General features: G+C 39.0%; 1 protein-coding gene across 1 annotated transcript in view; it reads left to right on the plus strand.

Annotated features, from left to right (window-relative positions):
- Positions 1-24,844, plus strand: part of chchd3 (coiled-coil-helix-coiled-coil-helix domain containing 3) — a 224,566-nt gene that overhangs the window by 30,501 nt on the left and 169,221 nt on the right. The window contains exon 3 of the mRNA XM_033040094.1: positions 20,583-20,664. Within this exon, the coding sequence (XP_032895985.1) occupies positions 20,583-20,664 (82 nt within the window). The remainder of the gene's footprint in view (positions 1-20,582; positions 20,665-24,844) is intronic.

Below are 24,844 nucleotides of genomic sequence, written 5' to 3' on the forward strand. Positions count from 1 at the left end.
GAGGTTGGAGGTTTGGGAGGGCAGGGAGCAGGAAGCGATGAAGCCAGTGATGGTGTTTGAGATAATGGCCTGGTGCTCGTCTGTGGGGTCTTGGTCCAGGGATAAGTAGGAGGAGGTGTCTGAGAGTTGGCGCTAAAACTATTCATTATCTCCAGAACCATGTAGTTTAACCTGTTCTAAATATTTATGCAGTAGTGATTTTATTTCAGTCTGTGTGTGGATACAAACTGAACGGAGCCATTTAGAACGGAGACGAGGAAACACTTTTTCTCACAGAGAGTTGTGAGTGTGAAATTCTCTGCCTCAGAGGGCGGTGGAGCTGGTTCTCTGGATACTTTCAAGAGAGAGCTAGATAGGGCTCTTAAAGATAGCGGAGTTGGGGGATATGGGGAGAAGGCAGGAACGGGGTACTGATTGGTGATGATCTGCCATGATCACATTGAATGGCTGTGCTGGCTCAAAGGGCCAAATGGCCTACTCCTGCACCTATTGTCTATTGATACAATATTCACCTGACAAACCAGCAAGTTCTTTTACAGTCTCTATTCAAATTAATTGAGGCAATAATTAATTAACTCCAATTATTAATTAAGGGTGAAAATCAAAAACTGCAGATGCTGGAAAATGGAAACTAAAGAAAATACTGGAAAAATTCAGCAGGTCAGGCAAGCGGCATCTGTGAAAAAAGAAAAGGACAATACTTCATGGCTTCCACCCTGTGAATGATGAAATTCCTATTCCTGATTTGAATCATCCTTATCGGGTTATTTTTGCCATAGTATTGGAGGAACGATTCTCCAGATCCATTACACCATTTGTGGGACATCAATCAGGAAAGTGATGGGATACTTTGTACATGTAGCGATGAATACATCCACAATAGTGTTTGAAAGGTATAACATTATCCAGAGATAAAAGATTTGCATGAGCCTTCCCTAATTGACAATTAGTATGTCTAAACACTCTCCACATGTAATGGCTTTTTTTTTAGCAGTGTGCTCTCACCTGAAATCTAAGTAAGTGGTGCACCAACTCAATGACAGTCCAGTACTACAACAAAATGTAAAATGCATATGGACAGGTACATGGATAAGAAACGGTTAGAGGCATATGGATCAAACCCAGGCAGGTGGGACTAGCATAGATGGACATCTTGGCCGGCATGGGTAAATTGTACTAAAATCCTTGTTTCTGGGCTTTATGACTGAGTATAGGCACAAATTAATGACCTTATTAATATGGTTCACTTCCAATGAGCGAATGAAAATAACTTCAGTGATTCCAGAGCTTTTTATGTGAAGATGAATAACATTTTGTTTCCTTCAACAGAAAAAAGGGAATGGGGGAAAAACTAATCAAAAGCCATGTGCAAAGTAAATATGTTTTCTTCTGTAAATTTAACAGTGTGAGTTAATTTTACTTTAGGACAAGGAAAGTGGGACTGGTTACTTGCAATTTGAGTATTTTTCCTAACCTTTGTGGAATTGCTAATGTTTTAAAGCATCTTAAAGGCTAGCTTTGTTGAAAGGTCTTTGAAAGGCAACAATAATGTCAGGATTAAATTTAACATTTTAATTAAAAAAACAACATTAAGTATTTCTTCATCGGGGTTTATCTGTGTTGCCCATATCTGTGTTTGCTGACATTCGGGGTCCATCTACTTGACAAAGACTAAATTATCGGAGAGCAGCACTTGCTTCAGAAGATGTATATGCCTTTAACAGAAGTAAAGAGGACATTCAAACATAGAATTAATGTTCCATTTTCTGAGTTCCAACTCGTGGGTAATAATCGAGGAACCAAATCCAAATTTTAGTGGTTAACACGAATGTAAGCATAAAGAAAAAGCCAGATGATACAAGGATAATGCTGTGAATGCAGGGGATCGCATTCCTTCCTGTTTCATGCTTGTCTTCCTAATTTTGATTGCATTTTGTTTGCAAGTTTTCGTATACACAGTATCTTGTTCTCTTAAAAAATGCCTACCAATTTATTTGTAGCTTGATTACAAAGTTTACCAATCTTTCAAACAATCAGTAATTTCATATTCCAGATGGGTATTCAGTTTCTGAAGCTGTCTATAATTATATTTCCAGAGAAATTCTGACCTCTCCAACATGACTTAACAGTTTTACTCTTATCCGGGAATTGTAGTACATGGGTCTACATGATTCATATTGAACACCAGGTGAATATTATGATTGGTAGCTATTTGTTTCTTGTTTATCGATTAAGTTGTCTTCAGGAAGCACAACTGGTAATAAGCTTCCATACAGACATTCTATTATGTGTATCTTTGGCGTTTGCAAGTTATGGAGCAAATGTAGTGAGTCCTGTGCCACTGGAATACCCATGCATATATTATGGCAGTGAACTCGTACAATTTAACGAGGAAAAATAAATTTGCATATTGAATCCATCACATGAAATTTTTTTTCTGAAACTCTATTCTCCTGACAGCGAAGTTAGCAGTTTTTTTAAAATATTAGTGATATTTCAGTAATGTTTTTTTGATGGAACATGGTAATTTTGAAGTGTTATGATATAGCAATTATTTTAATACTGTGGAATAATACTTTCACCCTGCCTGACATGCAGTTTTGTTCACTGAATTAAAAAGCTTTGTTGCATTAACCTTGACCTGTTTCCTCCATAACTGAAGTTACTGAAATTGTGATGCTTTACGAATCTATGTAAGAAGAATTGGTGAATCGCACAGTGTTTGCAATAGTTTTCCAGGGTGCAAAGGGAAAATTGTGAAATGTTTATTGAAGCTATATTTAGTCAGCTCGATAACGGTTACCCTAATCAATATTGCTTTGGCTTAGTTAAAGCATTTGTTTCTGTTTATTGAGTGGCTGTTTTTTTTTAAATTCCTCAGTTGTAGCTTGCATCTGTCCACTGATATTTGATAAATGACGTCAATTTTTTCTGGTTAACTAAAATAGTTTAGCTCCAGATTATTGTTGTGCCAATTATTGTCTATTGTCGGAACATCTTTACACCAATAAATAACACCGTGAATTCAGCAAATTTTCTATTTGAATATCTCCAAAACAAAATTAATCTTAGCTTGTGATCTTAAGAAATTAGAACAGGGGTAACCCTTTGTGCTTGCTGTATCATTTGTTAAGATCATGCCTAATATTTTAGCTGAGTACCACTTTCCTCGACTGTTCCCAATCAATATCTCTTGATTCCCTTAACATTCCCTTAACATCTGAAAATCTCTTGATCTTTGCATTGAATATACTTCCTGATTGAAAGTGCACAGAGAATTCTCAAGATTCAGTATCTACGATGAAGAAATGTCTTCTCATCTTTGACCTGAAAGCCCAACTCCTTATTTTGGAGTTGTTGATCGTTTGTTCCAGATGTCCCTGTCAGGATATGGAAGAGATGTTCATGTTTGAAGAGATCAACTTTTAATTTTTCTGACCTTTGACGAGCATTAGACAGTTTGCTTGATGTCACCTCTGAATCTCTGTTAGATCCAAGGATTTGTTGTTTCATTCCATCTGCTACAAGTACATCCATCCTTGTTGGGGAGAGCACTTCTATGCACACTTTTACCAGGTCAGAATATAATTGCATTAGGCTGCCTTCATTGTCGTATTCCAAACCTCTTGCAATAAAGGCCAATCAAATGTTTGCGTCCTTAATTGTTCACAGAATCTGATATTTAGTGGTCTAGGTGGAAGGAGTGAACACTTAACTTGCCATATTAAGAAAAGTAACTCCCATTGTTTTCCCGCCAAAATGACTGTCTGAACATTCTCTTCTGCCGTATCCTTGCCCATTCCCATAGCCTGTCTGTATACATTATCTTGGACGTACTACACTTTGTTCTCATATTGGAATCATTCATAGCGATTCATAGTTCCTCCATTTATAAATTTAATCTTGCCACAGCTAGAATTCTTTTGAGGATGGTATGCACATCAGAGATCTGATGTCACTTTTAAAAATCAAATATGCACAAAAATGGATGAATTCACTGATAATCCTGACCTTTGAGCAATAAGCCAGTTCGGCGTTCCGAAAAAACGCAAGGAATCATGGGATTTGGCAAAGGTCATTCGAGAATAAAAAAAGCGAATGGGGTGCCTGGTAGCGAGGAAGAGCGGGGTGTAACAGCGAGAGAGGGGGTAGATGCGAGTGGGAGACTTGAGAGGTGGGGCCAAATGCGGTCAAGTGGGACTAGTGTAGTTGGGGCATTTTGGTCAGCATTGGAATGTTGGGCCACAAGATCTATGTCAGTGCTGCGTGACTCTATGAGAAGGGAGTGGGGCATTGCTACCCGAAATACCACTGAGTTCCTCCAATGTTTGTTTTTAACTCAAGATTCCTGTATCTGTAGTATCTTATGTCTCTATTATATTAGTGAACAATGCATGTGAGTGTTCAGACATTTTCTTTGAGATGGTAAAGTTTATGCATCCTTTGCATTAGACACTGGTGATGCCACATATGAAATGCAGTGTGCAGAATTATATATATATATACTAGACCAAGTGCAGACCCGTTGGGTCTGTTCCCCGAACGTGCTTCAGACCCCGAGTACGGGGAGGGGGGAGGGGGGAGGGTGGAGTGGGCGGGCGTGATGCCGAGTGCTGGCATTGGAGCGGTTCCAGAGCAGTTTTAAGAGAATGATCCCGGGGATGATTGGGTTAATGTATGATGAACACGCGTTCTTTTACTTTTTTGTCTAAACTGAGTTTTGATGCCAAATTAAATCTGATGCGTCCTCAAAATGATTTTGCCTTCAAGCTTATTTCCAAGTGGAGAGCAAATTTTGATTCCATGAGTCAAGAATGTTTTATTGTCATGTCCCAGATAGAACAATGAAATTCTTACTTGCAGCAGCACAACAGAATATGTAAACATAGTACACTGTAAACAATATAATAAATAAGCAAAAAAAGTTCAGTGTGTGTATGTATATTCTTGCCATTGAGGGAGTGCACCAGGTTAATTTCCGGGATGACAGGACTGACATGTGATGATAGAATGGATTGACTGGGTTTATATTCACTGGAATATAGAAGGATGAGCGGGAATCTTCTTGAAAGATATAAAATTATTAAGGGATTGGACAGGCTCGATGCAGGAAAAATGTTCTCGAAGTTGAGGGAGTCCAGAACCAGGGGTCAGAGTTTAAGAATAAGGTGCTGGCCATTTACGACTGAGATGAGGAAAAACCTTTTCACCCAGAATATTGTGAATCTGTGGAATTCTCTGCCACAGAAGGCAGGGAGGCCAATTCACTGGATGTATTCAAGAGAGACTTGGATATAGCTCTTCGGGCTAACGGAATCAAGGGATATGGGGAGAAAGAAGGAACGAGGTACTGATTCTGATTATCAGCCATGATCATATTGAATGGCGGTGCTGGTTCAAGGGGCCGAATGGCCTACTCCTTGACAGGAAAAAAAGACATTAATAGTTAATATAGTTCAGAGCTTATTTGAGGTTGTAGTGTTTAACAGCCTAATTGCTGAAGGGAAGAAGCTATTCTTGAACCTGGATGTTTTATATTTTATATTCTAAAGTGTGCTTCCGAGGTGGTTTCAAATGAAAATCCAAGAAACTGCAGATTCAGAAATCTGAAATAGTACTGAAAACAGTGGAAAGATTCAGCGGGTCGGACAAAATTTATTGAAAGGTAAACAGAAATTATATTCAGTGTGTCACAATTGGAAAAAAGTGAAGAAGTTGGTTTTGTGGGGAAGGATGGATATGACAGCGGTTTCTGGTATTCTGTTTTGCATTACCTTTATTAGAGAATGTTTCAGAGTTCACTTGAACTACTCAAAAGTTTTTGTTATGACATTGACATTGTCCCTGATGAATCTGTATTTGGTTTGTCGTGTAGCAAGTCGCATCACAGAATTTATCATGCATGGTGATTGGTCTGATGTTTGAGTTTAGAATGGCAATACTCTTGGTTTTACTTCTCCACCCACTTCCACAATGCAAAACACTCCAATTAAGTCTAATCAATCATCATTGCCCCTTTGCACTGCTGTAATCAAATAGTTTCTAACCACAGAGACCATAGCCATTATTACTCACTGTCAATACTTTCAATTGTAAAGGAGATCTAATAAGATTCTGAGATTTATAATTCTGGATGCAGTTTTATCACAAAAGTCATAATTGACATCTCACTGGATGTGACTGCAATGAGTTTGGATGGGACTGGGACTGCATTAACTACGTGGAATGCCTCATTGTTCCAGTCATAACTTTTGAGACAAAGTGCATCCATCATTACTCATCTGAAGCTGTCGTTGCAGGCAACATAATTATTTCTAAAGTTGTCTTGTAATACCTGAACCATTCAAACCAGTCTATTTCCGCTTGTCTTCTCATGCATCAATTAAACTCCACACTGTCAGAATATATTTACCTTTTTGTTCCCTTACCAGTTTTCCTGACGCATAGTTTTGGTGTTGCTTTCAAGAGTCTGAAGAAAAAGCCTAACCCAGAACGTCACCTCCAAATTCTCCAGAGATGCTGCCTGACCCCATGAGTTACTCCAGTACTTTGTGTCATTTTTTCACAATGTTAATGTGCATTCTTGGGCTCTTCATGTTTAGTTTAGTCCTGAGGTACAGCACGGAAACAGGCAGTTCGGCCCACCGGGTCCGGACCGATCAGCGATCACCGCACATTAACATTACCCTACAGACACTAATGACAATTTTACATTCATACCAAGGCAATTAGCCTAGAAACCTGTACATCTTTGGAGTGTGGGAGGAAACGGATCTCGGAGAAAACCCCCGCAGTCACAGGGAGAACGTACAAACTCCGTACAGCACCCGCAGTCAGGATCGAACTCAGGTCTGGTGCTGTAAGGCAGCAACACTACTGTTGCGCCACCATGCCACCCTGTTAACCAGGGCGGCATGTTATCCTGTACCATCCCCATTTGAGTTTATTATAAGTTTGGACAAGTGATACATTGGTGTTTGCATTTTCTATTGGTCTTCATTGTTGCTAAACATGGTCCACTGCTCATCATAGTGTGCGCTTGGCAAACCATCTTCAATGCGATGAAAAATGACAAGAATTTAAACTTCAGAACTAACTTTGCATTTCAAAAAAGTGATTTTCTTGAATTAAGTGAAGCGAAGTTTTTAATGGCATCCCTGGAGTGAAAAAAATTCTCACGTATGCCAGATTGAGCAAATTCATTCATTCATTCATTAGCAGACCTGAGCTCTGTTTTTGGTTGTTGTTATTAACATACCTAAACAGTTTGGTGACTTTTTTAAACATGACGGTGTTTTTATACTGTTTAAAGTTGACATAAAATCTGCCTGTACATTTCCTTATGTAAATAAATGGTGTGGAAATTATTTTAAAATCTGTTGTGATGAATCTGTGTCATTGCCTTTAGTATTCCGAATGATGTTATGTGGCTTCTGGTTTTATTTCTTAAAATGTTCCTAATGTGGAAATGTTACAACACAGCTCTGATTTTGTTGCAGATAAATTCACTTCTGCAGCTACATATATTTATGAGATTGAATAACTGTGAAATAGGGCCTGATTCCTTGTGATGGCAGTGTTGGAAGTACAAATGGAAAATGTTGGAATCACTCTGCAGATCGTATAGCAGCTTTAAGGAGAGAAACACATTTGGTATTTGGAGTCAGTGACCTTTGTTCAAAAATAATTTGATAAGATAATTTAAATAAAATAGGTAAAAATGGCAATTGAAGGAAGTTGAAAATAAGTTGACAATGTTAATATTGATTGATTCATAACACTTTAATCATTTGTTAATTTAGCGTGTGAGTGCACTGTTAGGCACATAACTTTACATGAAATCACCCATTGGAGATGATTGACTGAAGAACAACAGGGAAACAAGAACACTTATTTAGACTATTGTTAAAATCTGCAATTTATTATCATTGAGGTTGATGGAAATGTATTCTGACACAACTGTTGCGGTAAAAAGAATGAGCAGTTGGAATGGAAAGAAAATTGGAAATACTCAGCAGGTCAAACAGCATTGAAAAAATAAACTATTAGCATTTTACCTTTTGTAAAAATTGAGGTGGGTTTGGAGATATGTTTCAGGGACAGAAGAAAACAAAGGCAAAGGAATGTGATATTAAAAAATAACAATAGGGATGGTAGCACTTATTGAGGAATTGGTGATCAACAGTCAATATGGACAAAAAATGATTATCAGAAATTAGAATAAAGATTAGAAGGGCTAGGAATGTGAAATGCAAAATTTGAAAAATCATGTCCATAATGTGGTGACCAGACATGTAGGCAAATCAATGTTTGATAAAGCTGTACCATGACATCCCTGCCTCTGTACTCTTTGCTCCAGCTCCTGAAGACATCATCACCAATTTAACCAGCTGTGCTGCAACCTTGAGGGATCCGCAGACTGTATGCCAAAGACTTTCTGCTCATTGATACTTCCCAAGACTGTACCATTTACTGTGTTAGTCCTTCCCTAATTAGTCCTCCCAAAGTGCATCACCACACATTTACCAGGATTAAGTTCTATCTGCTATTACTTTGTTTATTTCACTTAAATATCACAGAAAAATATCTTCCTGTAGCCTGAACTTCCCTCCACGCTATCAACAACACCACAAATCTGAAAGTTTACTGATCATGCCTCCTACATTCGAATGCAAATAATCAATGTATCTGATAAAACAGTAAGGAACTCCACACTTATTTCTGTTGTACACCACTGGTCAAAAGCTTCCAATCTTAGAAGTAACGCTCCATCATCGACAGTCACCTATTGCCAAGCCTACGTTGGACTCAGTTTAGCAACTTAACTTGGATGCATTGGTTATAAACGTTTGGACCAGTTTCACATGTAGAACCTTGTCGCAAGCCTTACTCAAGTTGACCAAGTTAACATTAACAGCTCTGGACCTTTAACATATTTTGTTACTTCTTTGAAAAATTCATTCAAATTGGTCAGACAGAATCTCTCACGAATAAACCATACGGACCATCTGTGATTAATCCCAGCCTTTTCAAACATTTTCTTATATGGCATTTGGGTTGCTGCGCAAAATCCAGTTTGTTTCCAAACTTCTGATTTTCCAGATTTAACACTTAAAACATCAACACAGGAGTGAAAGGAGAAATGTGAATTCTGTTCATATTTGTCATCACAATAGTTTTCAGGCTTCAAAGCAAAATGAGTGTTCCTTCACCAGAAATAAAAGCTTTTGTGGAGCCATTTGTGGACATGGCCTCACATTGTCAACCACTGCTAACTACCACATTTGTTTTCCATTACACTGATTACATCTTGCCTGCAAACATCGCTGGTTCCAGTGTGTATAATCACAAGGCATTTAAAGCCATTAAAAATTAGATGAATGAAGTATGGTGTTGCATTAGTAATGTGAGGGAACTAAATTATTGTAATCACATAAAGACTAAAATAATGCATCACTTATGTCAACATTCAATTTTTTCTTGTAAATTCATACTGACCAGACACATGACTTAAACACTTTTATTTCATTGATAGTGATTTTATTTTCCTCCAGATATTCAACAAATGTTGCCTTATTTTAGAAGATTTGAGAGTAAATTATAATTTACAAAGCAGTCATTGAATGTTCACGTATCCCGAACAACACCTCATCTTTCACGTGGGCAAGTTACAACCCAGCGGTATGAACATTTGATTTATCTAATTTCAATTTATTCCTGCATTCTCCCTCCCCCCGCTCACCCCCACCATAATTCATCCTACTGGTTCCACTGTTCATATCCTTGTATTCCTCTTGTCAGCACATCTTCTCTGGAGCTCATGTGTCATGTGTCCCAGATAGGACAATGACATTCTTGCTTTGCTTCAGCACAGCAGAATATAGTAGGCATAAATACATACAGAATAGATCAGTGTGACCATATACCATTGAATGAATATATATATATATATATCACACACACACACATACACACACACACACACACACACACACACACACACACACACACACACACACACACACACACACACACACACACACACACACACACACACACACACACACACACACAAATAAGCAGATAAAGTGCAATAGTCTATTAATGTTCAGAGTTTTGTTTGAGTTGAGTTTATTAGCCTGATGGCTGTGGGGAAGCAGCTATTTCTGAACCTGGATGTTGCAGATTTCAGGCTCCTGTACCTTCTACCTGAAGGCAGCGGGGTGATGAGTGTGTGGCCCGATGATGATGCTGTCAGCCTTTTTGAGGCAGTGACTGCGATAGATCCCCTCGATGGTAGGGAGGTCAGAGCCGACTGGGCAGTGTTTACAATTTTTTGCAGTCTTTTCCGCTCCTGGGCGCTCAAGTTGCCGAACCAAGCCATGATGCAACCAAGCCAAACCAAGCCAGCATGCTCTCTACTGTGCACCTGTAGAAGTTAGAGAGAGTCCTCCTTGACATACCGACTCTCCGTAATCTTCTCAGGAAGTAGAGGCGCTGATGTGCTTTCTTTATAATTGCATCAGTGTTCTCGGACCAGGAGGGATCTTCAGAGATATGCACGCCCAGGAATTTGAAGTTCTTGACCCTCTCCACCATCGACCCGTTGATTAAAAAACGGGACTGTGGGTCCCCAACATACCCCTTCCAAAGTCCACAATCAGTTCCTTGGTTTTGCTGGTGTTGAGAGCCAGGTTATTGTGCTGGCACTATTTGGTCAAACGGTCGATCTCACTTCTATACTCTGACTCATCCCCATCAGTGATACATCCCACAACAGTGGTGTCGTCAGCGAACTTGATGATGGAGTTCGCACTATGACCAGCTACGCAGTCATGAGTATAGAGTGAGTACAGGAGGGGGCTGAGCACGCAGCCTTGAGGTGCTCCCGTGCTGATTGTTATCGAGGCTGACACATTTCCACCAATACGGACAGACTGTGGTCTGTGAATGAGGAAGTCGAGTATCCAATTGCAGAGGGATACGCAGAGACCCAGTTCTGAGAGTTTGGTAACCAGCTTGGAGGGGATGATTGTATTAAATGCCGAGCCGTAGTCAATGAATAACAGCCTGACATATGAGTTTTTGTTGTGCAAGTGGTACTGAGTGGAGTGGAGAGCCAGCGAGATCGCATCCACCGTTGACCTGTTGTGGCGGTAAGCGAACTGCAGACGGTCCAGGTTTTTGTCGAGGTATGAGTTGATTTGCGCCATGATCAACCTCTCAAAGCACTTCATCACCACCGACGTTAGTGCCACTGGTCGATAGTCATTGAGGCACGTCACCTTGCTCTTCTTGGGCACCGGTATTATTGATGCCCTTTTAAAGTAGGTGGGAACCTCAGACCTCAGAAGTGAGAGGTTGAAAATGTCCGTAAAAACACCAGCCAATTGGTCCGCATAGGTTTTTAGAACACGACTGGGTATACCATCGGGTCCAGGCGCTTTCCGAGGGTTCACCCCTCTGAAGGATTTTCTGGCGTCGACCTTTGTGACCGTGACCGAAATATCATCACAGCGAATGGGGGCTCGAGAAGGCACATCAGTGTTCTCCCTATCAAAGCGTGCGTAAAACGCATTGAGCTCGTCAGGGAGTGATGTTTCGCTGACAAGTGAGCTGCCTCCTGATTTTGCCTTGTCGGAGGTGATTGCATTCAGGGCCCGCCACAGCTGCCGAACATCCGTCTCATCCTCCAGCTTGGAGCAGAAGTTCCTTTTGGCCTTTTTGATGGCCTTACTGAGGTCGTATCTGGACTTCTTGTAGTCCTCGGTATCTTCAGACCTGAATACCTGGTGTCTGGTCTTCTTGTCAGTTAAGATGAGGAAAGGTGAGAAATTACCTCCACAGACATCGGGAAAATGTACCTACCAATGTCTTAATTTTGGTCATTACTCACAAAAAGCAATTGCTGTAAATTAGATTCAGTTGAGTTTCTATTTCAATATCTTTAAAAAACTGATTTATATTGCAATTTGTTTTCAGCGGTTATGTATTTTGATGATGACTATTAAATGGAATAAAGGTAAATTACTGGCCACTATGGTACATCTTAGTTATTGTATAGAACCCTTCTTAAATTAATGCTTATTTGATTTGCTGATATGTTTAAATTAAAGGGCACTGATCCATTTATGTTCCATATTTTCTCAATAACATTAGTTTGAATTATATTGATTACTGTGTAATAACCAAACTAAAATATCATGTTAAGAAAGCTTCCCCGGGAAATTTTATATTCTTCCTTTGCCAAAGAAGGATAACATCTGAAATAAATTTGGACATTGTTATTTTATTGAGATATTAAAAATCTCGCTGTACCTCAAATTAATTGTTAATCATTTCTAATTATTTTCTTCTTTATTTAAGCTTTTCATCATAACTAATTGAGATACAACAATGGTTTCGCACCCTCATTGCTGTTTTATCTTGTTGGGTGCTTTATTGTCAGCAATGGAAACAAGTCAAATTTGTTGCAGATTATTGAATGTTTTTTCTAGTTTTGCATTGTGTTTAAACTGGGAGCCGAAAGAGAGGGGTGGTTTCCTTTGTGTGCGTTCCTTTAAACCACCTAAGTTTCAAGATCTGGTTCTGATGTTGAGATTAATGGTTTTACAATGACACCATGTACATTGCAAAGGGGGATGAAAGATTTAAGAACAGAATAATAGGTCTTATAATATGTTCTAGATTATTGACAAATATTTGCAATGCAATAAAAATCAAACAGGGTGAAATATTTTTTAAACTAATGTTTTTCGTTAAGTACTTTACCAGGTTACTCAAAATAATTATAATGATTTATTGTTGCTAGCACTAGTGCTGGGGATGCGGCTTAATCAATTGTCATTTTTACTCCCAACTTGTTGTATGACAGATGTTTGTTCTCATTGCCACAACCATTTTGAGCATTTTGGAGCAGATCTAATTTTTAAAACTATAGAATCTACATCTGATCCCTTATTTCCCTTCTTTTCCATTTTGATTAATGGAGAAGCTGTTCCTGCTCCAACTTTAACCTGTAAAAGGTTCTCGCATGCAAGGAATAGATCACACCTTGCTGTTAGACTTGAAGTCCAAAGCAAAAGCACAGTTGGGGAAAAAGTACAAATGAGGTCAACAATTTTGGAACTTCCACATTAGAACATAAAACAGGATAGCATTGAAATGGGCACTCTGCCCCATAATGTCTGTGCCGAACATGATGCCAAGTTAATCTCTGCCTGCAAGTGATCTATATGCCTTCATTTCCTGCATATCCATGTGCCTATCTCGAGGCCTCTGAGATGCCACTCTTGTGTTTGCTTCCACGACCACCTCTGGCAGCACGTTCCAAGCACCTACTCTCTGTATAATAAAAAAACATGCCCATACATCTTCTTTAAATTTTGCCCCTCTCCCTTTAGATCTCCGTTTAGATCTAAGTGTCTTTGACACTTCCACCCTGCGAATAAAGGTTCTGACTATCTACCCTATTTATGCTTCCCATATTGTATATTTTTCTATTAGCGCTCCCTTCAGTCTCCGATGCTCCACAGAAAACAATGTAAATTTGCCCAATCCCTCCTGATAGCTAATAATCTCTAATCCTTGCAGCGGGATAGAGGTGAATTTTAGGAAGTTAAACCAGGGGAGGACTATCACAGTGAACGATAAGGCCCTGGGAGTATTGTTGACTGGATTTCGGAGTAGAAATTCCATCACAAAGTGATGTCATGGGTAGACAAGGTGGTGAAGAAGGCTTTTGGCAGATTGACCTTCATCATTCAGGGCACCGAGTTTAAAAATTGGGACTTATTATTGCAGTTATACAAGGCGATGCTGTGACTGCACTTGGATATTGTGTAGTTTTGGTCACGCTGGTGTAGGAAAGATACTGTTAAGATGGAAAGGTTGCAGAAAAGAATTATGAGAATGTTGCAGGACTCAAGCGACACATTTATAGGGAGAGGCTGGGCAGACTCGTACTCCTTGCAATACAAACGACTGAGAAGTGATCTGATAAAATTATGTGGCACAGATAGGGTGAATGCACACACTCCTTTTGCCAACAAGAAATAGAAGGCATAGATTTGAGGTCGAGGGGGGGAAGTGAAAAGGAGATGTGCAGGGCCAAATGTTAAACAGAGCAATGGATGGCTGGACACAAAACAAGGATTGGTGGTGGAAGCAGATGTGATAATGATGTTGATGAGGTTTTTAGATAGGCACACAAATTTGCAGGAAATGGAGCGATATGCAGGCAGAGGAGATTAGTTTAACTTGGTATCATGTTCTGCACAGATGTAGGGGCCTGTTCCTGTGCTAAAATGAACTCCGTTCCAAACACAAGATAAATGGAACTAGCATCTTGGGGCAAATTGATTGGTGTGGACAACGTGGACCAAACTTTTTTTTGTAAGGTGTCCTTGAGACTCTTGAAAGGCGCCCATAAATAAAATTTATTATTATTATTATTATTATTAAAGGGCCAGTTTTTGTATTTTATGACTCCAGAATTTCCAACACTTCTACTGGAACCTCATTTATTCACATCTGTTTATATCTTCTTCAATATCTTGGACTTCTGAGTGAGGTTTTTATTTGCTTTATTTGTATATTTTCAAAATATTCTGTTACTAATTCTCATAAATATAAGAAGGGGTACAGGAAGAAGATGGAGAGCTCAGTTTCATGGTATCAATACAAAACCTCCCCCTCAATGTCAGTAAGACAAAGGAACTACTTATTGACCTTGGGAAGTGAGATGGAGTACATACCGCAACCGGCACCAATGGTGCTGACGTGGAAGTGGTTGAGAGCTTCATGTTCCTTGGCTATCACTAACAATTTGTCCTTGATCAACCACATTGAAGCTTTCACCAAAAAGCACAATGCCTCATTTCTCCAATGACCCCTTGCAAATTTCTACAGTAGCACTGTGGAAGGCACTCTATCTGGATGCATCACAGCTTGATTTGGGGGGCAGCCCTGTTCAAGACAGCAAGAAATTATTGCAGTTTGTGGGTGGAGACCAATCCTTCATAGACCAAGCTCCTTACCATCCACTGTATCTACATGGTGGTGCAGTGGTAGAGTTGCTGCCTTGCAGCATCAGAGACCTGGGTTCGATCCTGACCACGGGTGCTGTCTGTATGGAGTTTGTGCGTTCTCCCCGTGACCAGCGTGGGTTTTCTCCGGGTGCTCCGGTTTCCTCCCACACTCCACAGATATAGGGGTTTGCAGGCTAATTGACTGAGTAAAATTCTAAAATTGTCCCCAGTGTGTGTAGGATAGCTATAGTGCGGGGATCACTGGTCAGCTCGGTCGACCCGTGGGCCGAAGGGCCTGTTTCCGCACTTTATCTCTAATCTAAACTAAACTGCAGCCACACTTCACACTGCCTCAGGAAAACTACCAACATAATCAAGGACTTTTCACTGTAATTGGGCAGAAGATACAAAACCTTGAGAGTACGTACCACCAAATTCAGGAACAGCTTCATCCCCATTGTTAGCAGAGTACTGAACTACCTCAGGTATAGGATGTAGTTCCCGAACTGCAAACCTTCTTCATTGCAGACCTTGGACTTTCTTTCTCTGTAATTGAAATGGCATAATGCTGTAACTGGAAATTCTGCTCTTTAGTATTTTTCTCGTTGTCCTACTTGTTGTACTTGTGTATGGCTTGATTGTACTCGCGTATAGTGTGATTTGGTTTGATTGGATAGCATGCAAACAAAAGCTTGTAACCGTATCTCGTGACATGTGACAATAAATAAATTCATATCAATACCAATAATAAATTAATTCCAGCATTTTCCCTTCAATAAATTTTAAACTTGCAATTACCTGTTTTCTTTCCTGGCCACTTTCCCTCCTTCTCACCCACCCTTATTTTTTGTGTATATATACTGCTTAGGAATTCCAGTGGATTGCTAGAATTTTGCACATTTCATGCTTAAGAATCCATTCTCCCATAATCTCTCTTCGCCTCCCTCAAAGCCCTGTGATATGAGCCAGAAAATTTGTTGGCCTTCAGTCCCTTAATTTTCTCAAGTTCATTTGAAGTCCATCTGGAAATTTCAGATTTCATTAGGTCACAGTAAATGCTACTTAACATAATTTATAAATTTGAATTGTTCATTGCTTCAAGTTTCCCCACTCTCATTTGATGGCTAGTTCTCCTTTTTCTGCTCTCCAGTAATGGATTGAATTGTTTGATCTTATTTGTACTGTTAACTTTAAATCACATTCCCAGTACAGGGTACCTTATTTAACAGATGCAATTTAGTTGAGTGGATAGGTTCTCGTATGCCCCTTCTGACTTTCTTTCCTTTTCCTCGGCTTGGAATTGATTATGCTGTTACAAACTATTATCGTAATTTAATTCTGGAAAGCTCAAGTAAATTAGAAGCCCATTTGAAATCATTCAATCTGATTGGATTGTGAGAAAATTGTAAACTAATTACAATAATTATAATTCTCTGGACCTGTTTTTCAAATAAGATGGTGCTTTTTACATTTTGTTCATTTTTTTAATAAACTACTGTATTGTTATCATTAGTTCATAGCCTTTTAAAAGGTTGAAAGTGGTTATTTGTGGAAATACACCATATTAGAAAATTATCCATTTATTAAAACTGCACTATTTATTAAAACTATGCACTATTATCCATTTATTAAAACTATGCACTAAGCTAAAAGAGAAATGGAGTAAAGTCATTATATCTATATTTTATTTGATTCATCCCTCACATACATGTTTCTGTTGTCCAAATGGTCTAGCGCTGTGCAGCAAGCCATTGAGATAATTTATTCTGTTGATATGCTAGGAGGTTGCTGGGTGACTTGGGACAGGTTGAGTGAGTGGGCAGATGCATTGCAGATGCAGTATAATGTAGATAAACTTGAGGTTATCCATTTTGGCGGAAAGAACAAGGAGGCAGATTATTATCTCAATGGTGTCAGATTAGGAAAAAGGGAAGTGCAACAAGACCTAGGTGTCCTTGTATACCAATCACTGAAAATAACCATGCAGGTTCAGCAGGCAGTGAAGAAAGATAATAACATGTTGGCCTTCATAACGAGAGGATTTGAGTATAGGAGTAAACAGGTCCTTCAGCAGTTGTACCACAGCTGGTGAAACCACATCTGGAGTATTTGGTCTCCTAAATTTAGGAAGGACATCCTTGCTATTGAGGCAGTGCAGCGTAGGTTCAGGCGGTTAATCCCTGGGATGGCAGGACTGTCATATGAGGAAAGATTGGAAAGACTGGGTTGGTATTCGCTGGAATTTAGGAGGATGAGAGGGATCTTATAGAAAATATACAATTATAAAAGGACTGTATAAAAGTGGGCGAGGAGGGAAACCTTTTTATTGTATCTCGCAGACATAGAAATGGATACAAAACAGTATTTTCAAGAGGGAATTGGATCAATACTTGAGGATAATTCAAAGGACAATAATGATGAATAACAGCCTCCTGTTTCATAATAATTATTTGTATTATCTGAAATAATTTTAGTATATGAAGTATTCGCAACTTTGAGACACTCTTGAAAGCTTTTCTCCCCAGAGTGGATAGAAAACATCATTTATTAACCGGATAATCTTTTATTATTGTGTTGTTGAATGATTAGCAATTGTTCTGTAAACTACCAGTATCATACTTTAATATTATAACATATGTATAAGCTGTCAGAATACATGTCAGATAGATTCAAGAAGGGTTTCTGCCCGAAACGTTGCCTAACTCCTTCGCTCCATAGATGCTGCTGCACCCGCTGAGTTTCTCCAGCATTTTTGTGTACCTTCAGATAGATTCAAGTTCAAGTTCCATTTATTGTCATATGCACCAATTGGTACAGTGAGATTTGAGTTACCATAGAGCCATATGAATAAAAAGAACACAATACACGATAGAATTTAACATGAACATCCCCACAGCGGAATCAACGTTTCTCCATAACACTGACTAAATACTTATGTTTTTAGTAATATTGTGTTTTCTTGAATTTATAGGACATGATCAAATATGTTTGGGACTTAATTCGTACAAATGCGGCAATGAAAAGTGATTGCTAAAATCAGGTCATTGTGAGCTTTGTAACATTTTCTGAAATAAAAGTAGTGAACTGTGTCTCTGCCACTGCACGTACCAATAAATCCCTTTGAATTGAAGACACTTTTCGGACCTGTCCCGAGGTATTTGATGATAAATCTCAGATAATGGATAACAGCAAGTCAGTATGGATTTTCACTTGTCTTATTTAATGGACATTTTATACGGGTCCTTAACCAGGATGGTAAAAAAAAAAGGATTTATTGTTTATCATTGATTATTGTAGATATAAAAGTAGATACACTGTATATTCCTGTACTCAGAAATTTGAATGTTATTTTAAAATCTCACTTCAGATCCATTTACTTGTTTGTTAAATCTTAGTGTTTCTTGAACCTGGTATTTAATGAACAATGCGATTGATATCAACTACGCTGGAGGATGAAAGGGAAAGTAAATCAAGGCTTTACATGAATAGGGAGTAATTTACAACCTTTTATCATTTCACCTGCAAATTAATTTATAAAATAGGATAATTTTTAATCTTAAGATACATAATGACAGATAATCGCAAAGTGGTTTAGGTTTATTATTATCACATGTTCCGAGGTACAATGAAAAACTTTGTTTTGCAAGCTATCCATTCAGATCAGTTAATACTATACATAAATACAATCAAGTCAAACTCAAGTACAACAAATAGAGGGAAGGGGGAGATAGAGTGCAGAATATACAGTGTCCTCCATAATGTTTGGGACAAAGACCCATCATTTATTTATTTGCCTCTGTACTCCACAATTTGAGATTTGTAATAGAAAAAAATCACATATGGTTAAAGTGCACATTGTCAGATTATACTCAAGCCCATTTTTATACATTTTGGTTTCACCATGTAGAAATTACAGCATTGTTTATATATAGTCCCCTCCATTTCAGGGCACCATAATGTTTGGGACACATGGCTTCACAGGCATTTGTAATTGCTCAGGTGTGTATAATTGCCTCCTTAATGCAGGTATAAGAGAGTTCTCAGCATCAAGTCTTTTCTCCAGTCTTTCCATCACCTTTGGAAACCTTTATTGCTGTTCATCAACACGAGGACCAAAGTTGTGCCAATGAAAGTCAAATAAGCCATTATGAGACTGAGAAACAAGAATAAAATTGTTAGAGACATCAGCCAAACTTTAGGCTTACCAAAATCAACTGTTTGGAACATCATTAAGAAGAAAAAGAGCACTGGTGAGCTTACTAATCACAAAGGGACTGGCAGGCCAAGGGGTTGCTGACTTGTAGATTCAGAAGTTTGGAAGTGATTATGGTGTTGAAAGCAGAGCTATTGCCAATAAATAGGACTCTAACATAGGAGTTCTTGATGTCTAGATGTTGTCCAGAGATAAGATTAGGGCCAGGATGATGGCATTTGCTGTGGACTTGTAATGATGATAAGCGAATTGCAGTGGATCAAGACTATCTGTGAGCCATCACCAGTCTCTTAAAGCATTTGATGATGTCAGAGATGCTAGACTGTAGGCACACTATCTTACTTTTTTTGCCACCGGGGATGGTAATGTTCTTGAAGCAGGTGGGGACCTCAGAATGGAGTAATAAGATATGCTGAAATAACTCAGCATGTCAGGCAGCATCTCTGGAGAACATGGCGACAGTTACAGATCAGGACTCTTCACCAGGCTGATTATAAGAAGGGGGAGAAAACTGGAAGAGAGGTAGGGATAGGACAAAACAAGGCAAGTACATGGGTGATACCAGTGAGGGAGATTGATTGTCAGATGGGTGAACAATGGCCACCTATCAGTTACCTGGCTTTCTCCCACCTCACCTCCCTTCTAGCTTTATCCCCCCGACTACAATCAGTCTGAAGAGGGGTCCTGACCTGAAATGCCGCCTGTCTGTTTTTTATCAGAGACCTGACCTGCTGAGTTACTCTCGCACTTTGTGCTTATTGCTTAAGATTCCAGCATCTGCAGTTCCTTGTCTCTTTTTGTTAACAAATGCCTGTCATGTCTACAGTCCAATTTGGAAATGTTAGTACTACAGGTCTCACGATGTTTGAAGGAATAGTCATCTTGGGAATGATATTGGCAAAATAGTGAAAATAGATTAAAAATACTAGTGGTTAAGGGCCTGTCCCACTTTCACGACCAAATTCACGACCTCTGCCGAGTTTGCCCTTGACTCGTACTCGCAGTATGGTCGGCACTAGGTCGTAGCAGGCCATGATGCTAGTCGTAGGTACTCGTGGCATCAAGTCGGCCCGGGTGTTTTTCTAGATGTCCACGAGTGAAAAAGGTTGTGAATTAGGTCGTGAAAGTGGGACAGGCCCTTAAGTCTTTTTTTTTTTGCTGGAAGGGAGCAGAGAGTTTGTCTTTCTCCAACTGCAGCATGAAATGTATATTTTTTAAATTTTCAAACACTTGTAAGTATTTGCCTGTTATTGTGTTTTTGCATTTGATCAATGCCCATCAATTAGTTCAGAGCTTATGTTGCTTTTACTGTGCTAATTTTTTGCGTTTCCTATTTACAGTTATTAACGAAGAAGTCCGAAAACAAATTTCCGAACAGTTGGCTCACGAGCGGGCAAGGCAAGATTTGAACTTTCAGAAGAGGTTTGTGCCGTATATCTGGCATCCTCCCATGAATTCCGCCAACATGATATTAACTGTTTTTTATGCCACTATTTAGCCTTCACATTGTTCAGAATACACCACTGCAAGTACGAATTAATAATTTTACTCGCGGCTGTACATAAATCCATTCCGATTGAAATTCAATCTGTCATTAACTGTTACTTGAGCATAAATTAATAAATTATTCCAAGATGGCGCACAACCCAGGCGACTATTTGCTTGCTAGACACTGACCTAATGAAAGAACATTAAAATGTTGCTTGAAACAGAAATATTGAGGCAAAGTTGGGAGCTTTAAGTGTGAGGAGCTAAGATTGGTTCTTTGCTCAAGTCTTCAACTACATGAATTCTTGATTTTCTGCATATAAAGTCTTGGAATCTTTAGCTTCCACCTGGAGACTCAAAAGCGACAGATGAAGCTTGTGCTTCATGTCTCTTCCAAAGATTTTCTCAGTGTAGCACTCCTTGCATTTGGAACCCATGCCATGCTGATAGAGGCATGTTTGCCTTGCAACTGAGTCTCCAGAACCAAATTCAAGTGCAATCACCACTGATTAATCAACAAGTTGCTGTCATATGCTGTCATTGTATGTTGAGCCACGTCAAAGAAGATTTTCTGTTACGACAGACAATAAAGTTTTTCTGAATCTGAATCTGAATCTGAATAAGGAGGAAGTAAATAGGTACCTTCTGGTTATTAATCTTCTGCTCTCAATTAAGTGAGATTTAGAAATTGGACTCATAACTGGATCATGGCAGTATAAAAAGATGTTCTTTTTTTCCAAAAGTTAATGATGGCTCAGAACCATTTTTAAATAAGTAATATAATAGGTATTTTATGTCAAATGTGAAAAACTACATGTTTTCATAAAAGCAGCTATAAATACAAACTCAATATTACTGAAAGGAAAAAAATGTGATTTATAATTTGAATTATGTTTTGTGGCTTTGTGAATTGTGTCAGACTGCAACCACTGTATGAAAATATTTTATTATCAACATTCTCAGAATAAACTAAAAAATGCTAATATTTATTGATAAAATGTCAGGATGCTACTGCAGTCCCGTTTGTGAGTGCGATAACTCAAAGAGAAGACATTTTTATCCTTGCACTGTTGTTAACTAGCCAGTAATAAAGAAATTATTAATTTCACATTATTCAATTTAATGATTTGACAAATGTTTATCATTTTGCATGCATGCTTATGCTCTTAAAAACGAACATAGTACAGTAAATGAACTGGGCCTTTGGCACACGATGTCTGTGCTGACCATGATGCCAATTTAATCTGTTTAAGAAGGAACTGCAGATGCTGGAAAATCAAAGGTAGACAAAAGTGCTGGAGAAACCCAGCGGGTGCTGAGTTTAAGCCCCTTAAGGGGTTCGGCCCGAAACATTGCCTATTTCCTTCGCTCCATAGATGCTGCTGCACCCAGTTGAGTTTCTCCAGCACTTTTGTCTACCTGCCAATTTAATCTGCACATTTGTCTCCATATGGTTTATATTCCTCCATTCTATGCCTGTTCATGTGCCTGCTTAAATGTCTTAAACATTGTTATCATATCTGCTTTCACCACTTCCCTGGCAGCCTGTTCAAGGCACCTACCAATCTGTGTAAAAAAGAAATATTGCCTCCTTGAAACTTTCCTCCTCTTTAAAAGCTGTGCTCGCTAGTATTTGATATATTTCCACCCTCGGCAAAGGACTCCGACTCTCTACCCTATCAAAGCTTCTCACAATTTGATGTTCTTTTGTCTGGTTACTCCATAGCTTCTGAAAATAACAATGTAAGTTTGTCCAACCTCTCCTTTTAGCTGATAATATCTAATTCATGCTGCATCCTCATGGAAAAATACAAATTGTTGGGAAAACTCAGTGGGTCATGCAGCATCTGTGGAGAGAACAACAGTTAATATTTTGGGCTGAGACCTTTTCTTGAGAGACTCTGGCTCTCGACCCTATTTATTTATCTCAAATCATATATACTTCCATCAGGTCGCCCCTCAGCATTGGCAGTCCAGAGGGCGAAACTTCAACTGTTCATTTCTCTTCACCGATGATGCTTCACCGATCCTCCACGGCTCTCCTTTTTGTTCCAGAGATTCCAAGATCTGCACTTTTTGCGTCAACATCCTGGTGAACCTCTTCTACACTTTTTGACTAATTTGAAACATCTCTTGCCGTCCTCGGTTCCCAAGCCTGGCCATCCTCCTTTTTCTTTCTCACAGAAACATATTGGTCCTGACATGTGACTAGCTGGTCTTTAAATAATTCCCACACATCAGATGTGGACTTGCACAATAACAGCCACTCCCAACCTACTCTTCCCAACCTCTAAATAATACCGTTGTAATTAGCCTTTCCCCAATTTAGCATTTCCACCCCATCACACAGCCTTATCTATAACTATCTGAAAACTTACAGAGTTGTAAAGGGCCTGTCCCACTTACAGGATTTTTTTCGGCAACTTGCCGGCACCCGTATAGTCGCAGCAGGTCACCGAAAATGTTCAAAATGTTGAAAATCCAGTGACGACCAGAAAAAGGTACGACTCTTTGGGGACGACTCACGACCAAACAGGTGTCACCTCGCGACATGTCTGTGTGGTCGTGAGTAGTTGCCCAAAGAGTCGTACCTTTTCATGGTCGCCGCTGGATTTTTAACATTTTGGAAATTTTCAGAAATTTCTGAAAATTATGACGGGTGCCGGCAAGTCGCCAAAAAAAAGGACAGGGCCTTAAGCACTATTCACAAAATTCTCTACCACTGAAACTTTGATCACTTGGCCAGGCTCATTTCCCCACTGAAGATCTAGTATGGTCTCTTCCATGGATGGAATATCTCCACACAATGTCAAGAAAGCCTCCTGCGTGCACTAAACAGATTCTGCCCATCTAAGCCTCTGGTAGTAGGCGAGTCCCTGTCAATGTTGGGGAAAGTAGTCATCTAGGAAAACTACTCTGTTACTTTCCCATTCAATTAAGGGAATTATAGAGGGATTGTACCACAGGAACACTTCAGAAAATGAAATCGACAAAATCCCAGCATAATTGATGCAGACTTATGAATAATTCTGTTGACACTTGCCCATTAAGAAATAAGTAATTGATACGGTTTGGTTGATGAGCTCAGTACCAAGAAGTGAGAAATCTGAAGCAAAGGCTTGATTTTGCACTCGCTCAAAACATTTATCAACTTGCAAAGGAACAGAATAAACAAACAAATAAAACACCTGCACCTCATAATGGAAGAAACAGTAAAATAAAAATAATAAGTTAATAAAAATAATTGGAAATTATTCAAATTGATTCAGCATTCATTTTGTATTCCATTGATTTAATTTATTTCTCTGAAGTACACCTGGATTACATAGAAAAGTGCATTGAGGTGTTTGTGCTGACTCAGACAGCTATTTAATCTGTCTGGAGCTATTTAATCTAAATAGCTGTAAACCAAACAATTTCTTGTAACTCAGTTTCTAAGTGTTGAATAAATTATACAGTCAGGGATTTTACGTTTAAATCGGGTAGATTATTCTGCTCCAATGCCCTACAACCCTGCTCAGTTGCTGAGACATCCAGTGTTGCAAAACATTATCCTGACCAGGGTCGGGCAGTGTGCTGACCTGAAACATCGCCTATCCATATTCTCCAGAGATGCTGCCTGATCCGCTGAGCTACTCCAGCATTCTGTGTCTCCTTTCAAAACAGTCTCCTTGCTGTAGCTGCTGCAATGGCCTGAAATCATCTCTAGAAATTTGGTTATCTTGAAGAAAACATATTATTGGTTGTAATTTTGGAAATGTCCAAATTCATTAGATCATTTCTATCCATGGCAATTGGTCCATTGTGTTGGAAAATACATGTGCAATCCGTTTCTTCAAACTGAGATTAAAATAAATGCAATTTATTGCAATCTCAATAAATGTAAAATTTACCTATTGCAAACATCCGGCAAGCAAACCTGACATTTTTGTTTTCAAAGTTATAAAATGGTATATTCTCTCGTATCTCTGTAATTTTCTTTAGCCGTTCAACTCTATTAATCTTGCAATATAATCTTGCTAGAGTTTAGTTGCTTTGTGGAAACAAACACTGGAGTATTAAGTACCTCATTGGGTCAGTCAGCATCTCTGGAGAACATCTAAAGGTGACGCAT

The sequence above is a fragment of the Amblyraja radiata genome, chromosome 21 (assembly GCF_010909765.2).
Source record: "Amblyraja radiata isolate CabotCenter1 chromosome 21, sAmbRad1.1.pri, whole genome shotgun sequence".
NCBI lineage: Eukaryota > Metazoa > Chordata > Chondrichthyes > Rajiformes > Rajidae > Amblyraja > Amblyraja radiata.